This window comes from Capsicum annuum, chromosome 9 (assembly GCF_002878395.1).
Source record: "Capsicum annuum cultivar UCD-10X-F1 chromosome 9, UCD10Xv1.1, whole genome shotgun sequence".
Taxonomy (NCBI): domain Eukaryota; kingdom Viridiplantae; phylum Streptophyta; class Magnoliopsida; order Solanales; family Solanaceae; genus Capsicum; species Capsicum annuum.
The window spans coordinates 97252348-97270110 of NC_061119.1; the positions used below are offsets into that span (position 1 = coordinate 97252348).

The 17763-nt window shown below is 41.8% G+C and overlaps 1 protein-coding gene across 1 annotated transcript in view; it reads left to right on the forward strand.

The window, feature by feature from the left end:
• Window positions 1–16882, forward strand: part of LOC107842452 — a 34338-nt gene extending 17456 nt beyond the window's left edge. The window contains exons 7-9 of the mRNA XM_047396918.1: window positions 10456–10511; window positions 16378–16441; window positions 16529–16882. Of these exons, the coding sequence (XP_047252874.1) occupies window positions 10456–10511; window positions 16378–16441; window positions 16529–16592 (184 nt within the window). The 3' untranslated portion in view covers window positions 16593–16882. The remainder of the gene's footprint in view (window positions 1–10455; window positions 10512–16377; window positions 16442–16528) is intronic.
• The last annotated feature ends 881 nt before the right edge of the window (window positions 16883–17763 follow it).

Genomic DNA, 17763 nt, shown 5'->3' on the forward strand with positions numbered 1-17763 from the left:
TATATTCTATGTTGGTGAAATTACAATAATATTACAACTGAAAAATTACAAGTGAAGGAAAAAATAAAAGTCTTCTTTTCTTCGGCTGTGGTGCAGATATCTCACCCTATTTAAGGAGATTCAAGCTCACTACAACAAATTGTTTCAATGGTCTAGTAGTAATCTTCTTGACTTATCCCCTCCAAGATACAACAACCTTCTCACAAAGAACAACTCAACAACTCTAGACAAGAGTTGAGTTCAAAGCTTCACAAAAAGAACGCCTCCCTTCAACTAATGAACACTTTTTTTTACTAACTTTTGTGAACTCTATATTATCTTGTATGTGAAAAATATGCAAGACCACCTGTATTTATAGGAGAGGAAGTCTTCCATGCAATGAATAAGAATAAATGATGGTAGTAAAGGAGAAAGATCAATGGCCTTTGGGTTACAAGAGTTACAAGAGTAACGAAGAGAATAATGGTTGAAGTTACATAAGTTATAAGACGCTTATGCCCATATTCTTACCACTAACTCACAAAATAATTGCGATAAAACACATTGAAGTAAAGTAGGAGTAATGCCCTTGGACGTTGTGACAGTAAAGGCTAGAAGTGAATGCCACAATTGCATGGCTATCACAAACGTGCAAAAATTGAAGTTAATGGAACAAATTGAAGTGCAACTGATGAGTAATACTACACTTACTGCCAAACTTTAACAATTGAAAGAAATGCTCATAATGACAAATATTGAAGCAATAGTAACTCTCCCTTTGTATTAACTCCCACGTCCCAATAAAGTTATGAAAATTTACTGCCATTGATATGAGACAATCAATATATAAAAAAATTATTTATATTAAAATACCTCACACTAACAGTCCCCCACTCATTTTAATATTTGATAAGAGAGTCTACTAGCTGAAGGAAGACTACTATGCATAATGAAGGTGTGCTCTACATTGAACCTCCACTTAGTAAAACAGTAATTTTTACTCCAGAGTTTTAGTGGTCTCAGGCTTGAATTATGACTGCTTAAGGGAAATAAAAAATTACTGCTTACACATAATAGTCAAGGTGTTGACATGAGCTTTATAACCAGCACATTACGGCCTTACGCTATTCCGGTTTCATGAGTGTCTTTTGAGAATGATCCTAATTCTCATAGGAAGCGGACTACCTCCACACTCACATAGGTGAAATCCGTCGAGAGTGCTCCTGTAATTTTAGCAGCCCACTCATACGAGCTACATATTTTCATTAAGAGTTTTTAAACTCATCCTAACAAATCATTACAGGTAAATGCACCCACACCATAAAGGAAGGATAAAAAACAGTGCATTTTTCATTCGTTTTTCCCATTGAACTTGGTTATAAGATCTCTAGTCCCCAGGTTGGGTTTCCTTACATATGACTCAAAATTCAATAGACTTCAATCCCATCCCCTCGATGTGCTGCAAAACTTTTCTCTTGCTAAGGCCTTAGTCAATGGATCTGCAAGATTATCACAAGATTTGACATAATCAACATTAATGGTACCATTTGTCAAATATGATCTCACATTGCTGTGTTTTCTCCTTATAGGTTTGGATTTATTGTTATAATAATGCTTTTTAACTCTACTAATTGCAGCGGTGCTAGCACAATGAATTAAAATAGGAGGAATTGGCTTTTCAAAATAAGGTATTTGAAATAGCAAATCTCTCAATTAATTCGTTTCCTCACTAGCTGAAGCAAAACAATTAGTTCAGCCTCCATGGTAGAGTTAGCAATAATAGTGTGCTTTTTAGATTTCCAATAAATAGCACCATCACCCAAAGTAAATATATAACTAGTAGTAGATAAGATCACCTGATAAAGTGTTCCAATCCGCATCACAAAAGCCTTCAAGTACAACAAGATATTTTTTATAGAACAAACCACAATTTTTCGTTCCAATTAAATATCTCATTACTCTCATTATAGCATGCCCATGTTCATTACCTGGCTTGCTAGTAAACCTGCTAAGTACTCCTACTGCATATGCAATATCAAGCCTAGTGCAATCAGTCACATATCTCAAACTTCCAATTATGCTAGCATAATCGTTTTGGTTTATCACTTCATTTTCACTTTCAACAGGAAACAAGTGAACACTAGAATCAAAAGGAGTTACAACATGCTTGCAATCAAGGAAATTATACTTTTTCAAAATTTTCTCAACATAATGTGACTGATCAAGGAAAATTTCATCACATGTTCTAGTAATTTTTATTCCTAGAATAAAATTTGCCTCACCAAGATCTTTCATATCAAAATGGCTACTAAAAATTTAGTTTTACCAATAACATTCATGTTAGAGCCAAAAATCAATAAATCATCAACTTATAGGCAAATAATAACATGCGAATTATTTCAAGACTTATGATATATGCACTTATCACACTCATTTGTTTAAAGCCATTATCAATCATGCAGGAATCAAACTTTCCATGCCATTACTTTGGTGCCTGTTTCAAGCCATATAGGGATTTAGTAAGTTTACACACTTTGCTTTCTAAACGGCCTCAACAAAACACTCGGGTTGTTCCATGTAAATTTCCTCGTTTAGATCTCCATTTTAAAAAATAGTTTTTACATCCATTTGATGAATCTGTAAATAAAAAATTGTTGCATAGTAACTAAAAGTCAAATGGATGTAATTCTAATTATCAGAGAAAAAGTATCAAAATTCGAGGCTTATTAGTTGTTAAAAACCTTAAGCCACTAGCCTAGCTTTGTATTTATCAACAGATCCATCCGGTTTTGGTTTTTTTACGTAAGACCCATTTACATCTAATTATTTTACAACCCGGTGGTAAATCAACTGGCTTCCAAGTTTTATTGGAAATCAGCGATTCCATTTCATCATTTACAATCTCTTTCCAAAAAATAGCATCTTGTGAAGACAAAGCTTCTTTTAAAGTGAGAGGGTCATCTTCAATGTTAAAAACATATTAATTGGGACCAAAATCTTTTTCTACTCTAGCTCGTTTACTTCTTCTTAACTCAAAATCATCTTTTTCTTTATTTTTCAGCATAGAAGTAGAAGAACTAGGTAGTGACAAAATATTTTCTTTAGTCCTTTGACCCCACTATTTTTAGAATCAAAAGGGAATTTATTTTCATGAAAAATAGCTTCACCTGATTCTATTATAACACTATTTTCAAGATTAAACAATTTATAGGCTGTACTATTTGAAGCATAACTAAGAAAAGCACAAGTAGTAACTTTTGTACCCAACTTAGAGATTTTAGGATCCATTAACCTTAAATAACCTAAGCAACCTCAAACTCTTAGATATCTTAAATTTGGCTTATGACCTTTCCACAACTCAAAAGGTGTTAGTTTGGTCTTTTTGTGAGGCACATGATTCAACACATAACAAGCAGTCAAAAGAGCGTCACCTCAAAAACTTAAAAGTGCACTAGACTCAATTAACATGACATTAGTTAACTCTAGGGGTGTGCATCGGTCGATTCGGTTCAGTTTTACATATTATCGGTTTGGATTATCGATTTTCGATTTTTAAATATGCTAAACGAATAACCAGACCAATAAGATATTTCTTATCGGTTTTTGATCTATCGATTTTTAGTCCTTAACGGTTCGGTTTTCGGTTTAACGAATAAAAAAATACTCATTAAATAAAAATAGTAGTAACTAACATAAAAAAATGAATCTTAGTTGGAACCAAAAATCTTACAAGAATCTTCAAGTTTGAATTAAATGTTGTTAGGAGAAATTAAGAGTTTGTATAATTGAAATAATAGGTTTGTTAATTTGTAGAAATTAAGAAAAATATATAATAAGTCATATATATATATATATATAGAGAGAGAGAGAGAGATAGATAGATAGATATTCTTGTTGGGTTATCGGTTTACCCAATAACCCAATAAGAAAAATCGAACCGAACCAATAACCCAATATTCTTTTTTATAAAATCATTAAAAAATCGTTAATTCGATAACAATAAACCAATAACATTTTTATCGGTTCGGTTTATCGGTCGGGGAGAAAAAGTTGTTTAGACTCGCTAAGGCTAGGGAGAGGAAGGGTCGTGACCTCGATCAGGTGAGGTGCATTAAGGGGGAGGACGGTAGAGTGTTGGTGGAGGACGGCCACATAAAGAAGAGATGGCAGTCGTACTTTCATAGGCTCTTGAATGACGAGGGGGACAGAGCTATTGTGTTAGGGGAACTGGAGCACTCAGAGGAATGTCGGGATTTTAGCTATTGTAGACGTTTTAAGGTAGAAGAGGTTAGACAGGCAGTCCGCAGGATGCGTAGGGGTAGGGCGACGGGGCCGGATGAGATACCGGTGGAGTTTTGGAAGTTCGTTGGAGAGGCTGGTGTAAGGTGGTTGACTGGATTGTTTAATGAAATTTTCAGGACGGCAAAGATGCCCGAGGCGTGGAGGTGGAGTACCATGATCCCTCTCTATAAGAATAAGGGGGACATTCAGAGTTGTAATAACTATAGGGGGATTAAGTTATTGAGTCACTCAATGAAGATCTGGGAGAGAGTGGTCGAGGTGAGGCTGAGACGGATAGTGTCTATCTCGGAAAACCAGTTCGGATTTATGCCCGGCCGCTCGACGACGGAGGCAATCCACCTGGTACGGAGGTTGGTGGAACAGTATAGGGAAAGGAAGAAGGATCTGCACATGGTGTTTATCGACTTGGAAAAGGCTTACGACAAAGTCCCCAGGGAGGTGCTTTGGAGATGCTTGGAGGTGAGGGGAGTACCGCAGGCATATATCAGAGTAATTAAGGATATGTATGAGGGAGCGAAAACCCAGGTGAGGACGGCGGGAGGAGACTCAGAGCATTTCACTGTCCGGACAGGATTGCATCAGGGATCTACTCTTAGTCCCTTTTTGTTTGCGTTAGTAATGGATGTGTTGACGCGGCGTATTCAAGGGGAGGTGCCGTGGTGTATGCTCTTTGCAGACGATGTAGTTCTGATAGATGAGACTCGAGGGGGTGTAAATGACAAATTAGAGATGTGGAGGCAAACTCTTGAGTCTAAAGGGTTCAGGGTGAGCAGAAGCAAGACAGAGTATGTGGAATGTAAGTTTAATGACGTGAGGCGGGAGAATGAGGTAGTAGTGAAGCTAGAAGCACAGGAGGTATGTAAGAGGGATAAGTTTAAGTATCTCGGGTCCGTGATCCAGAGTAACGGTGAGATTGACGAGGATGTCTCCCACCGTATTGGGGTGGGATGGATGAAGTGGGAACTCGCGTCGGGGGTGCTGTGTTATAAGAAAGTGCCGCCCAAGCTTAAAGGCAAATTCTATAGGGTGGTAGTCCGTCCGACCTTGCTGTATGGAGCGGAGTGTTGGCCAGTTAAGAACTCCCACATCCAAAAAATGAAGGTGGCAGAAATGCGGATGTTGCGCTGGATGTGTGGACTGACTCGAGGGGATAGAGTTCGGAATGAGACTATCCGGGAGAAGGTTGGTGTGACTTCAGTGGAGTGTAAGATGCGGGAAGCACGATTGAGATGGTTCGGACACGTGAAGAGGAGGGGCATGGATGCTCCGGTCCGTAGGTGTGAGAGGCTAGCGTTGGATGGTTTTAGGCGGGGTAGGGGTAGGCCGAAGAAGTACTGGGGTGAGGTGATTAGGCGGGACATGGAACAGTTACAGCTCACCGAGGACATGACCCTAGATAGGAAGGTCTGGAAGACGCGAATTACGGCAGAAGAGTAGGGCCAGATTGGGTCGCTAGTGTAGGGAATTACTTGGTGGTTTTTTTTTTATTTTTTATTCCCGTTATGATTCCGTATTATGTGTTCCATGCTTATTACGAATCTGTGTGCTTTCCTCTGCTTTCCTCTGTTTTATATTCCTTATGGGTGCCGTATTTATGTTATGTCATCTGCTTCTGTGCTTTACTATGTGTTTGTGTGATATCTTGTGCCTTGAGCCGGGGGTCTTTCGGAAACAGCCTTTCTACTTCATCAGAGGTAGAGGCATGGACTGCGTACATCTTACCCCCCCAGACCCCACTAAGTGGGAATACACTGGGTGAATAGAGAGGTTTACAAAGTGGCAAAGAAGGAGGCTAAGTTAGCAGTTACGACTGCTAAGACAACAGCTTTTGAGAGCTTGTATACGGGGTTAGAGGAGAAAAGCGGGGAAAAGAGGTTGTATAGGCTTGCTAAGGCTAGGGAGTGGAAGGGGCGTGACCTCGATCAAGTGAAGTGCATTAAGGGGGAGGATGGTAGAGTTTTGGTGGAGGATGTTCATATTAAGAAGAGATGGCAGGAGTATTTTCATAAACTTTTTAATGAGGAAGGGGACAGAGACATTGAGTTAAGGGAGCTAGAGCATTCGAAGGAGAGCCGTGATTTCAGTTACTGTATACGTTTTAAGGTGAAGGAGGTCAGAGAGGCTATTCGTAGGACGAGGAGGGGTAGGGCGACGGGGCCCGACAAGATTTCAGTGGATTTTTGAAAGTTTGTGGATGGGGCAGGCTTAAGGTGGTTGACTGATTGTTTAATGATATTTTCAAGACTGCGAGAATGCCTGCGGCCTGGAGATGGAGTATGATGATTCCGTTATATAAAAACAAGGACATTCAGAGTTGCAACAACTATAGGGGTATTAAGTTGAGTCATACTATGAAGATTTGGGAGAGGGTGGTTGAGCGGAGATTGAGGAGGATCGTGTCCATTTCGGAGAATCAGTTTGGTTTTATGCTTGGTCGCTCAACGGCAGAGGCAATCCACCTGGTGAGGAGATTAGTGGAGCAGTATAGGGAAAGAAAGAGGGATTTGCATGTGATGTTCATCGACCTGGAGAAGGCTTATGACAAAGTCCCTAGGGAGGTTCTTTGGAGATGCTTGGAGTTGAAAAGGGTTTCAGTGGCGTACACCAGAGCAATTAAGGACATGTACGATAGAGGGAAGACTCGGGTGCGAACGGCGGGAGGAGACTTAGCGCACTTTTCGGTCGAGACAGGGTTGCATCAGGGTTCGACTCTTAGTCCGTTCCTATTTGCACTGGCGATGGACGTGTTGACGCGTAGTATTCAAGGTGAAGTGCCTTGGTGTATGTTATTTGCAGATGATGTAGTGCTGATTGATGAAACGCGGGGGAGGGGGGGTGTGTGAATGAAAAATTGGAGGTATGGAGTCAAACCCTAGAATCTAATGGGTTCAGGTCGAGTAGGTCCAAGACAGAGTATTTGGAGTGCAAGTTTAGTGACTTAAGGCAGGAAGACGAAGTGGTGGTGAGCTTGGATTCCTAAGTTGTATGTAAGAGATAGTTTTAAGTATCTTGGGCCTATGATTCAGGGGAATGGTGAGATTGACAAGGATGTCTTTAATCGTATTGGAGCTGGTTGGATGAAGTGGAGGCTCGCCTTTGGAGTGTTGTGTGATAGGAAGGTGCCCCTTAGGCTTAAAAGGCAAATTCTATAGAGTGGCAGTTCGTCCAGCCATGTTGTATGGAGCGGAGTATTGGCCTGTCAAGAACTCTCATATTCAAAAATTGAAGGTGGCGGAAATGAGAATGTTGCGCTGGATATATGGGCTAACAAGAGGGGATAGAGTTAGGAATGAGATTGTTCGGGAGAAGGTGGAAGTGGTTTCAGTGGAGGACAAGATGCGGGATGGAAGGCTGAGATGGTTTGGGCATGTGATGAGGAGGGATGCGGATGCTCCAGTTCGCAGGTGTGAGAGGCTAGCCTTGAATGGCTTCAGGAGGAGTAGAGGGAGGCTGAAGAAATACCGGAGGGGAGTGATTAGACATGACATGGAGCAGTTTCAGCTTACCGAGGACATGACCCTAGATAGGAAGGTGTGGAGGTCGCGGATAAGGGTAGAAGGCTAGGGTGAGTACATAGGTTGTAGCAAGTAATTAGGAAAGTCCCTATTTAGCCGGGGTAGTAATCGTAGGACTGTGCCGATAGGTAGGAGCCGCTAGTCAGAAGAGACTGGGTGTGGTGGGTGGCTTTGGTCTGTGAGTATAGGTTACTACTAGGCGGGTACCTTATTCCAGATTTCATTTTTCTTATTTCTTATAGCTTATGGCTCTTAGTTCCCCTATCCTGTATTGCTCTGAGTTCTATTTTACTATTTCTGGTTCTTTACTTCTGTTAAGCCACCCATCCTGCTTCACGTTTCATTACCCTTTATTTTTTTTTTAATCTTGAGCCGAGGGTCTATCGGAAACAGCCTCTCTACTTCTTCGGGGGTAGCGGTATGGATTGCGTACATTTTGCCCTCCCACACTCCACTGTGTGGGAATACACTGGGCTTGTTGTTGTTGTTGTATATATAAAAATAATACATATATATTTTTTACTTTTTAGAAAAAATATATAAAAATAGTATGTGTGTTGGGTTATTTTTTTTAAAAAAAATTATAATTTCTTACGTGGCAATGACATGGCACTGATGTAGCACTGATTTTGCAATGACATGACGCGTGTGTAGTGCACTCTTCATTGTGAGACTGGGATTGTGATTTTGAGGGATTTAATTCACTTGAAAGTTGTTAAGGGGGATAAATAATTATAAGTTAAGTTAAAGTACTAAAGTAAGTGAGCAGAACAGTTCAGGGGGAAATCATGTCTTTTCTCTTTAGATAAATGACACTAACCTCATGATAAGTGGGTGGCTTCATCCCCGGACCATATTGGCCTATGGCCTCGATCATTTCTGCAAAAGTGTCATAATTGACTCAATTGAAGGGCAGTCGTGCATTATACAACCACCTTGAAAAGGCCGCAATAGCACGATCGCTCAAAATTCCCTTGGCCATAGTCTGTAAATTCTTACCACTTTTCCCCGAATCATTTCCTGGCTTCAATGGGAAGTCAGTATCTATTGAACCTTTTGTACCGGAGTCATAACTTGAAGAGACTGATACAATTTGTGTGTGTCTTTGTGATTTTGAAGGGAGTGACAAATCAACAGCTTCTCCTTCCTCCATATCATCATCATCAAGATTAATAACTTGAGTGGAAATAACATTTGACGTTTTAGGTCCTTTTTTCGCTCGACACACTCTTTAATTTCTTGTCTCACAGCATCCGGACACTTCTTACATTGTTGCACATCACTGCAATTACCAATAAGATGTTTATGGCGAAAAGCTCCACCATTAAACGTCAAGCCACAAAAAGCACATGTAACTTTATTCCTATTGGTCTCACTTGCCCTTTTACCATATTTCCAAGACAGATCAGACATTTAGAATTGCTGTAAAGAAAACATAAGAAATAAATCAAACAAAAGTCGCAATAACAAGGAAAAACATAAAGCAGTGTTCACTGTTCAGTCCCTGGACTGAGGAAAAAAACTACGTAAAACAAAACAAAAGAAAAAAGAAGAGAAAACAGAGGAAATAAAACCAGAGCATCAGTTGTAAAATAACCCAGAGCATCAAAACTCAGAAGTGAAAAAGGATGGAGGAGCAGCAGCAGCAATCGAGCAGCAGAAAGCAAGAAGGGGAAGAAGAGAGAAGGATGAAGAAAAAAGAAAGAAGAAAGAAAAAAGAAAAAAGAAGAAGAAAAATTACCTTAATCAGCAGCCAAATCAGTCGCAGCTTCAGTGGAGAAGAGAGAACGTTGAAGCTTCAGTCAATAGAAAACCCTCGCGCATCACAGGGCGCAGCAGGGTTGATGCACCCGCTTCTCTCAGATGGTGTCGCCGCAAGAATGCGACTCGGTGGATGCCTGCATCGCATCGTATCGGCGCATTATGCGCTGATGCGGCCGCATCCGTGAACACTGGACCTGATGGCCACATTCTATGTAATGAACTAAATCTAAGAAGGTTCAATCATACCATTTACCCAAAAAAAAACTAAGGTTCTGCAAAATCATCCATGGTTGTTTCGGCAAGAAATCTTCCTAAGCCAATAAAATGGCAGATAAGGGTATAATTTTCATCAAAAAACAATATAATACTACCACCACACGATGGGAATATAAATAAGAAACTTAAAATTTGCAGGGATTTGATTGCTAATACACTGATTGTGTTTCCTTATCTGGCAAAAATATGCTAATTTTCTATTTCTTTTGGTGGGTTGCTTCCGTAAAAGTGTTTCTTTTAACAAATGCATAAACTACACTGGCTGCAAATGCTCCTCCCCTTACAGCAGAGATCACACAGTGGTTGTCTTGCTTTTGCTGCTAAAGCTTCTCTTTATCTTGTTCTCTGAAAGATGAAGATGATATGAGCAACTGTCATAGGACAATGTTTTGGCTCAATTAGCAGCTTCTTTGTGCCAAGTAACTTCAGCTTATTGGTGTTGATTGCATCATCATCTGTATTATATATTTATTGATCGCTTTGGCAACTTTTTTAGCTCATAAGTCATCTTATTTGATCTTTTAAATTTCCATGAACAATTTATCTTTCGAGATTTGGTTTTACTGTTTCTTTTTTCTGATTATTATGTTTGCTGATGATAAGTTTTCATTAATTTAAGGGAAGAGCAGTCGGAGATAGATGTGGCGACGGGATTTTATGTTCTATTTGGGTCAGGTAAATTCATGCTAAGCTGAAAGGCTTCTGTGACTTTCATAAGCTTCAATTTAGTTCTATTGAATGTAGCACCGTGTCGATGCTGGTTTCTAGTGGTATTATATTTCCTGATTAGACATCATTCTTTTTTGGGAGCCAAAATTTGGGCATACTAGCTGTTAAATCTTTAATGAGATATATGGAAGTTAATAACACCTTTGGTTATCAAAAAAAAGTTAAAAACACCTTTTATATGTTCACTGGGCTTTTGTTTAATGCACATAGGTATGGGCAACCAACGCTGGTGCGGATCTTGAAGTTAGATTCGTCATCACCTAAACCTTAGGATACACATGCGTACGAGTGTTAAATGAAAGTCAATTATGAGATACGTCAGCATACATTTCAACAATTTATTGGAGTTATTAGATTAAAGCTATATTAATTCCTTATTGAAGATTGGTTGGTGGCATCCTCTTTGCCTTCAAAGTTTAATCCTAGCGTTATTCAGTCATTTTTGAAAGAACTCAACCCAGACAATATCAGAATATTCTGGGAGTCGACAAAGTTTGAGGGTAAGACTAGCTTGACTGAGCTATGGTATGGAACTGCATATTCTACAGAGAAAGTTAGTGGTGACACTATCAAGGTTTTCTCTCATTAAATAAGTAGTCATTTGTCTCTCTCTCTCTCCCTACCCTCTCTCCCTCCCTCTCGCCCCGGTCCCCGGCTCCCGTCGCCGTCGCTGACCTTCGGCGCCGACCCGACCCGACCGCCGGCCCCGACCCCCGTCGCCTCTCCCCGCCACCCTCCATCGCCGACCGCCGGTTCCAAGCCGTTCCCCCCCACCCACCCTGTTCTGTCCATACCCCTCCTCCCCCCCTCCCCCGGCGGGGTACACCAGCCCTCCCCCCACCTCGGCCTCCAGCCAGCCGCCCCTCGGTCTCCAGCCGCCAACTCGGTCTCCAACAGCCGAAGCTCGGTCTTCAGCCGCCGCCCCGTCTCCAGCAGCCGCAGCTCCATCTCAGCACCGGAATCCCCCGGAAGCCGGTCAACACTGGGATTGGTTTCCGGCTTGGTCTACAAGCGTAATCCGGTGACTTCTAACCTTTGTTATTTCGTTATTTCATATTTCATTTTATTTCATTATTTCATATTTCATTCTTCGTATTATGCTAGTAGTAGCCCCTGTACCTTGACTTGCGTGGGATTTGTGGATATTGTCTGTTGTTGCTGTTGCTGTGGTCGTTTCTTGCACTGCTTTGGATTGGGTTGTCGGTTGGGAATCTGTATTTGGGGTTGTGGTTGTTGAGTCCAGTGGGGTTTGCCCCCTAATTGAGTATAGTTTTGTTTCGGGAGTATTTCTTTGAATTTGTGTGAGCCTTGTATTTCCTTGCTGCTACTTTGATACTACCACCGTGTATATCTTTATATTTTCTTATACTTTCGTGTAGTTGTGGCTGTGGGCGGTAATGGGTGGATAGGGTCATGTCTGAGGGGGGTGGGGCGTGGGGCCGTGGTAGGGGCGGGGGATGAGGAGAGGGCGGGAGTGGGAGGGAGGCCAAGGTTTGGCCGTGGGGGGGTAGTGGAGGGCGTGTGGATAGTGACGTTAGGCTGAGGGTTGGGTCTTGGAATATAGGGACCCTTCAGGGTAAGTCCATAGAGCTTGTGAAGATTCTTAGGAAGAGGAGGATCAACATTGCGTGTGTCCAAGAGACCAAGTGGGTAGGGTCTAAGGCTAGGGATGTGGATGGTTACAAGCTGTGGTACTCTGGGAGCGAGAGGCGTAGGAATGGAGTTGGCATCTTAGTAGATGAAGAGCTTAGAGGTCAGGTAGTGGAGGTGAAGAGGATCAACGATAGGTTGATGACTATTAAGTTGGTCATTCGGGGGTTTACCCTGAACGTGTGTAGTGCTTATGCGCCGCAAGTGGGATCGGAGGGGGAGGAGAAGATGCGGTTTTGGGAGGCTTTGGAGGAGGTGGTGAGAGGCGTGCCTAGTTCGGAGAAGATTGTTGTAGCAGGGGATTTCAACGGGCACATCGGGGCGTTACCGGGAGGCTTTGGTGATGTGCATGGTGGTTTTGGTTTTGGGGAGAGAAATGAAGAGGGGGCGACCCTATTGGAGTTTGCGAGGGCCTTTGGGCTGGTGGTGGTGAACTCGGGCTCCCCGAAGAAGGACGAGCACCTGATCACCTTTCGAAGCGCGATAGCCAGGACCCAGATTGACATTTTGTTGCTTAGGAAAGGGGATAGGGCGTTGTGTAAGGACTGTAAAGTCATCCCGAGTGAGAATCTTTCGACCCAGCATAGGCTCTTGGTGATGGATTTGGGTATAAAGAAGAACAGAAAGAGGAGGAGTAAGGAGTGTAGACCTAGAATTAAGTGGGGCGGCCTGACGCCAGTGAATGCGTGGGAGATAGGAGAGAGGTTGGCGGGAATGGGGGTGTGGGAGTGTAGGGGGGATGTGGATAGTATGTGGGACAGGGTGGCAAGGTGCATCAGGGAGAATGCAAGTGAGGTGTTGGGTGTTTCTAGGGGCCGGGCCGGGCACCATCGGGGGGATTGGTGGTGGAATGAAGAGGTGGAGAAGAAAGTGGGGACCAAGAAAGGGGCGTATGCTAAGTTGGTGGAAAGTAAGGACGAAGAGGAGAAGCGGGTAAACAGGATAGAGTACAAGCTAGCGAGGAAGGAGGCTAAGTCAGCAGTCACGGCAGCTAAGACGGCCGCTTTTGAGAGCTTGTATGCAGGGTTACAGGGGAAAGGAGGGGAGAAAAAGTTGTTTAGACTCGCTAAGGCTAGGGAGAGGAAGGGTCGTGACCTCGATCAGGTGAGGTGCATTAAGGGGGAGGACGGTAGAGTGTTGGTGGAGGACGGCCACATTAAGAAGAGATGGCAGTCGTACTTTCATAGGCTCTTGAATGACGAAGGGGATAGAGCTATTGTGTTAGGGGAACTGGAGCACTCAGAGGAGTGTTGGGATTTTAGCTATTGTAGACGTTTTAAGGTAGAAGAGGTTAGACAGGCCGTCCGCAGGATGCGAAGGGGTAGGGCGACGGGGCCGGATGAGATACCGGTGGAGTTTTGGAAGTTCGTTGGAGAGGCTGGTGTAAGGTGGTTGACTGGATTGTTTAATGAAATCTTCAGGACAACAAAGATGCCCGAGGCTTGGAGGTGGAGTACCATGATCCCTCTCTATAAGAATAAGGGGGACATTCAGAGTTGCAAAAACTATAGGGGGATTAAGTTATTGAGTCACTCTATGAAGATCTGGGAGAGAGTGGTCGAGGTGAGGCTGAGACGGATAGTGTCTATTTCGGAAAACCAGTTCGGATTTATGCCCGGCCGCTCGACGACGGAGGCAATCCACCTGGTACGGAGGTTGGTGGAACAGTATAGGGAAAGGAAGAAGGATCTGCATATGGTGTTTATCGACCTGGAGAAGGCTTACGACAAAGTCCCATGGAGGTGCTTTGGAGATGCTTGGAGGTGAGTGGAGTACCGCTGGCATATATCAGAGCAATTAAGGATATGTATGATGGAGCGAAAACCCAGGTGAGGATGGCGGGAGGAGACTCAGAGCATTTCATTGTCCTGACAGTATTGCATCAGGGATCTACTCTTAGTCCCTTTTTGTTTGCGTTGGTGATGGATGTGTTGACGCGGCGTATTCAAGAGGAGGTGCCGTGGTGTATGCTTTTTGCAGACGATGTAGTTCTGATAAATGAGACTCGAGGGGGTGTGAATGACAAATTAGAGGTGTGGAGGCAACCTCTTGAGTCTAAAGGGTTCAGGGTGAGCAGAAGCAAGACAGAGTATGTGGAATGCAAGTTTAATGACGTGAGGCGGGAGAATGAGGTAGTAGTGAAGCTGGAAGCACAGGAGGTATGTAAGAGGGATAATTTCAAGTATCTTGGGTCCGTGATCCAGAGTAACGGTGAGATTGACGAGGATGTCTCGCACCGTATTGGGGCGGGATGGATGAAGTGGAAGCTCGCGTCGGGGGTGCTGTGTGATAAGAAGGTGTCGCCCAAGCTTAAAGGCAAATTTTACAGGGTGGTAGTCCGTCCGGCCTTGTTGTATGGAGCGGAGTGTTAGCCAGTTAAGAACTCCCACATCCAAAAAATGAAGGTGGCAGAAATGCGGATGTTGCGCTGGATGTGTGGGCTGACTAGAGGGGATAGAGATCGGAATGAGACTATCCGGGAGAAGGTTGGTGTGACTTCAGTGGAGTGCAAGATGCGGGAAGCACGATTGAGATGGTTCGGACACGTGAAGAGGAGGGGCATGGATGCCCCGGTCCGTAGGTGTGAGAGGCTAGCGTTGGATGGTTTTAGGCGGGATAGGGGTAGGCCGAAGAAGTACTGGGGTGAGGTGATTAGGCGGGACATGGAACAGTTACAGCTTACCGAGGACATGACCCTAGATAGGAAGGTCTGGAGGACGCGAATTACGGCAGAGGACTAGGGCCAGTTTGGGTCGCTAGTGTAGGGAATTACTTGGTGGGGGTTTTATTCCTGTTATGATTCCGTGTTCCGTGTTCCATGTTGCATTACGAATGTGTGTGCTTTCCTCTGCTCTCCTCTGTTTTATATTACTTATGGGTGCCGTATTTATGTTATGTAATCTGCTTCTGTGCTTTACTATGTGTTTGTGTGGTATCTCGTGCCTTGAGCCGGTGGTCTATCGGAAACAGCCTTTCTACTTCTTCAGAGGTAGAGGTATGGACTGCGTACATCTTACCCCCCCAGACCCCACTAGGTGGGAATACACTGGGTTTGTTGTTGTTGTTGTTGTAATTCCTTATTGAAAAAAAAGCTAAAATAATTAAATTTTTTCTAAAACATTTAATATTTTATATTTTATTCAGCAGCGAAGTATTCTAGTACTTCATGTGACTATATATATATACACAAACTAAAAATCAAATCAAATACCAAATCGACCTATATTTCATGGCCATAGATGTAGTCAAACCATTCAAGTTAGGTTGAGTTATGCTGACCAAATCCAGTGCAGATCCCAAATAAGTAGTCATCAGCATTCATTAATCTGGTTTCAGTTTTAATTTTTTTAAAAGTTTGGTCTACAGTTTGGTTTATGGTTTAGATTCTTGGTATTTCGGTTAACCAAAACATCGAACTATTTTTTATATAATTATGCAAACCTAATTTCTGAATCCCAACTTTCCAGTTTGTGCTACTGTTGTTAGTTGTTACATTAGTTTGACTTGGATGTTGGCTGAACTTGTTGAGCTTTAGGTTCTGTTTAGGGCCATTCAGGCCTTGTAATGCAGCATCTATTCTGAAAAGTTTGGAAATAGTTAGTTTGCATAAAAAAATGGAATGCCATGCTACGTTGAATGTGTACGGTCGTTAATACTATTAGACGTGTCGAAGAACTAGAAAAGATCGATATGACTAATATTTGCCTTGAAAACAAAATTTTGAGAATTGAAGGATATACTGCAAATAGAAATCCAGATGTCACCCGTATGAACCTTTTAGAGTATTTTATATAATTTACACACTTAAGTCGCTTAGAAGTCAAATAGCCCATTGTTAAGCAGAAAAACAGCTCAGTATACCAGGCCCATACCAAGAACCGAATTGGAACAGAACAAGTCGAATCGAACTGAACCGTACTTTTTGGTTCAACCATCGAGAAACCGAAAAGTGAAGTACTTAACCCTAGTAACAAATTCCCACGTGACCCACACCCACACCCATTTTCAGTGCACTCAAGCTAGGTTGACCCGTCAGATTGATGCGGGTGTGGCAAGTGTTAATCTGGGAATGTTCAGTTGGACCCTCACCTAAATACTTCATTAGAACAGCTATACTTCCAGTTATTATATTTAATTAATCTATTGCTATGGATGCAAGCAGGGGTCGTGCTTTCCTTCATCCTGGCTGCCTACACATTGCAATCATCTCGAGATAAGTTGGAAAAGTATTTTCCTCTTTCTCTTAATAGCTGCCGTCTTTCTGTATCAACAGAGTAGTGTTAATTGTTATCAACTTTTGTGTTTCCTTGCAGGTTTGTAAGGGAGACTGTTGCTGAGACCAACATCCCTGGCGTAGTAGTGGCAAAAGTTGAATGATAAGTTTTATTAGTCAATAGAGAAGTAAGGTTCTGATTAGATGCTGGAAGGATTAGGAGTACAAGTTTACTTGTTAGGGAAAGATTCTATACAAGTTAAATTCTGGAAGAAATAAAGCTGCTGCTTGAGCGTCCTTAGCTGTATTTGTTTTGTCAAGAACCTTCGTCTTTCCCGATTTCTGATACACGTCACCAAAAGGGTGGCAGAAAAGTATTTGTATAGCAGTATCTAATCTTATTTTCTATTTTTTTTTTGAATGCGATGACAAACGTCGAAAGCCATGTTTTTAAGATGTAGTTTAAGGTACGTGCATTCATGTGTATTTTGCTTATTTAATTAAATGAGAAATTTGACACATTCATAAATTGAACTTTTATAAAAAAACTCCATATCTCAAAACAAATAAACATAAGTGATTTAAATCTATCAAGATTTTGATTATAATATTGTAATATTATATTGATTTGTCTTTTCTAATTTTTTTCCATGATTTGAGAACGTAGGATAAATTAGACCTCCTTGTGATGTACTTGATTGTCAAGAATGTGGAGCATCATTTTGATATATTGAGTTGATCTCCCCGTGTTGAGCCTTCCATGTTTAGTTTATATTCTATGTTGGTGGCTTAAAACTGAAGCTGACACATATTCATAATCTTGAAAGGGATGAAAAAAAAGTAGATGAGTTAGAAGTAAAAAAGATACATACATGTTTTGAGTTGATTAATCAAAGATAAAATAGCTTGGTGGATCCTTGTACTTGGCCGAGTTTGTAAAGTGGATACGTCTACTTAGCCATTCCATCAAAATTCAACATTTTAAATCCAATTTCGATGTGTGTAACATACCTGCTTCCACGTTATTTTTAAATACTACATTAAATTTCACATCATTTTTAAATGCCTCATAATAAATTAGATATTAAAATAATTCATTTTAACCACCTCTCTTCCAAACACCATTTCTCCAAACATCTTCCCATTCTCTCTACACAAACAAACCAAACAAGAAAAAAGTGGACAGTATAACAAGAAGAGAGCCTCTTTATTATACTGCTTTACAAAATAAGAGCAGCCTAAGAATCTTTCTTCCATTTCTTCTTCATCTTCTTCAATGTCATCTTCAAGGTTGAATTCTCTCTCTCACACGCACACCATTTTTTTTTTCCAGAA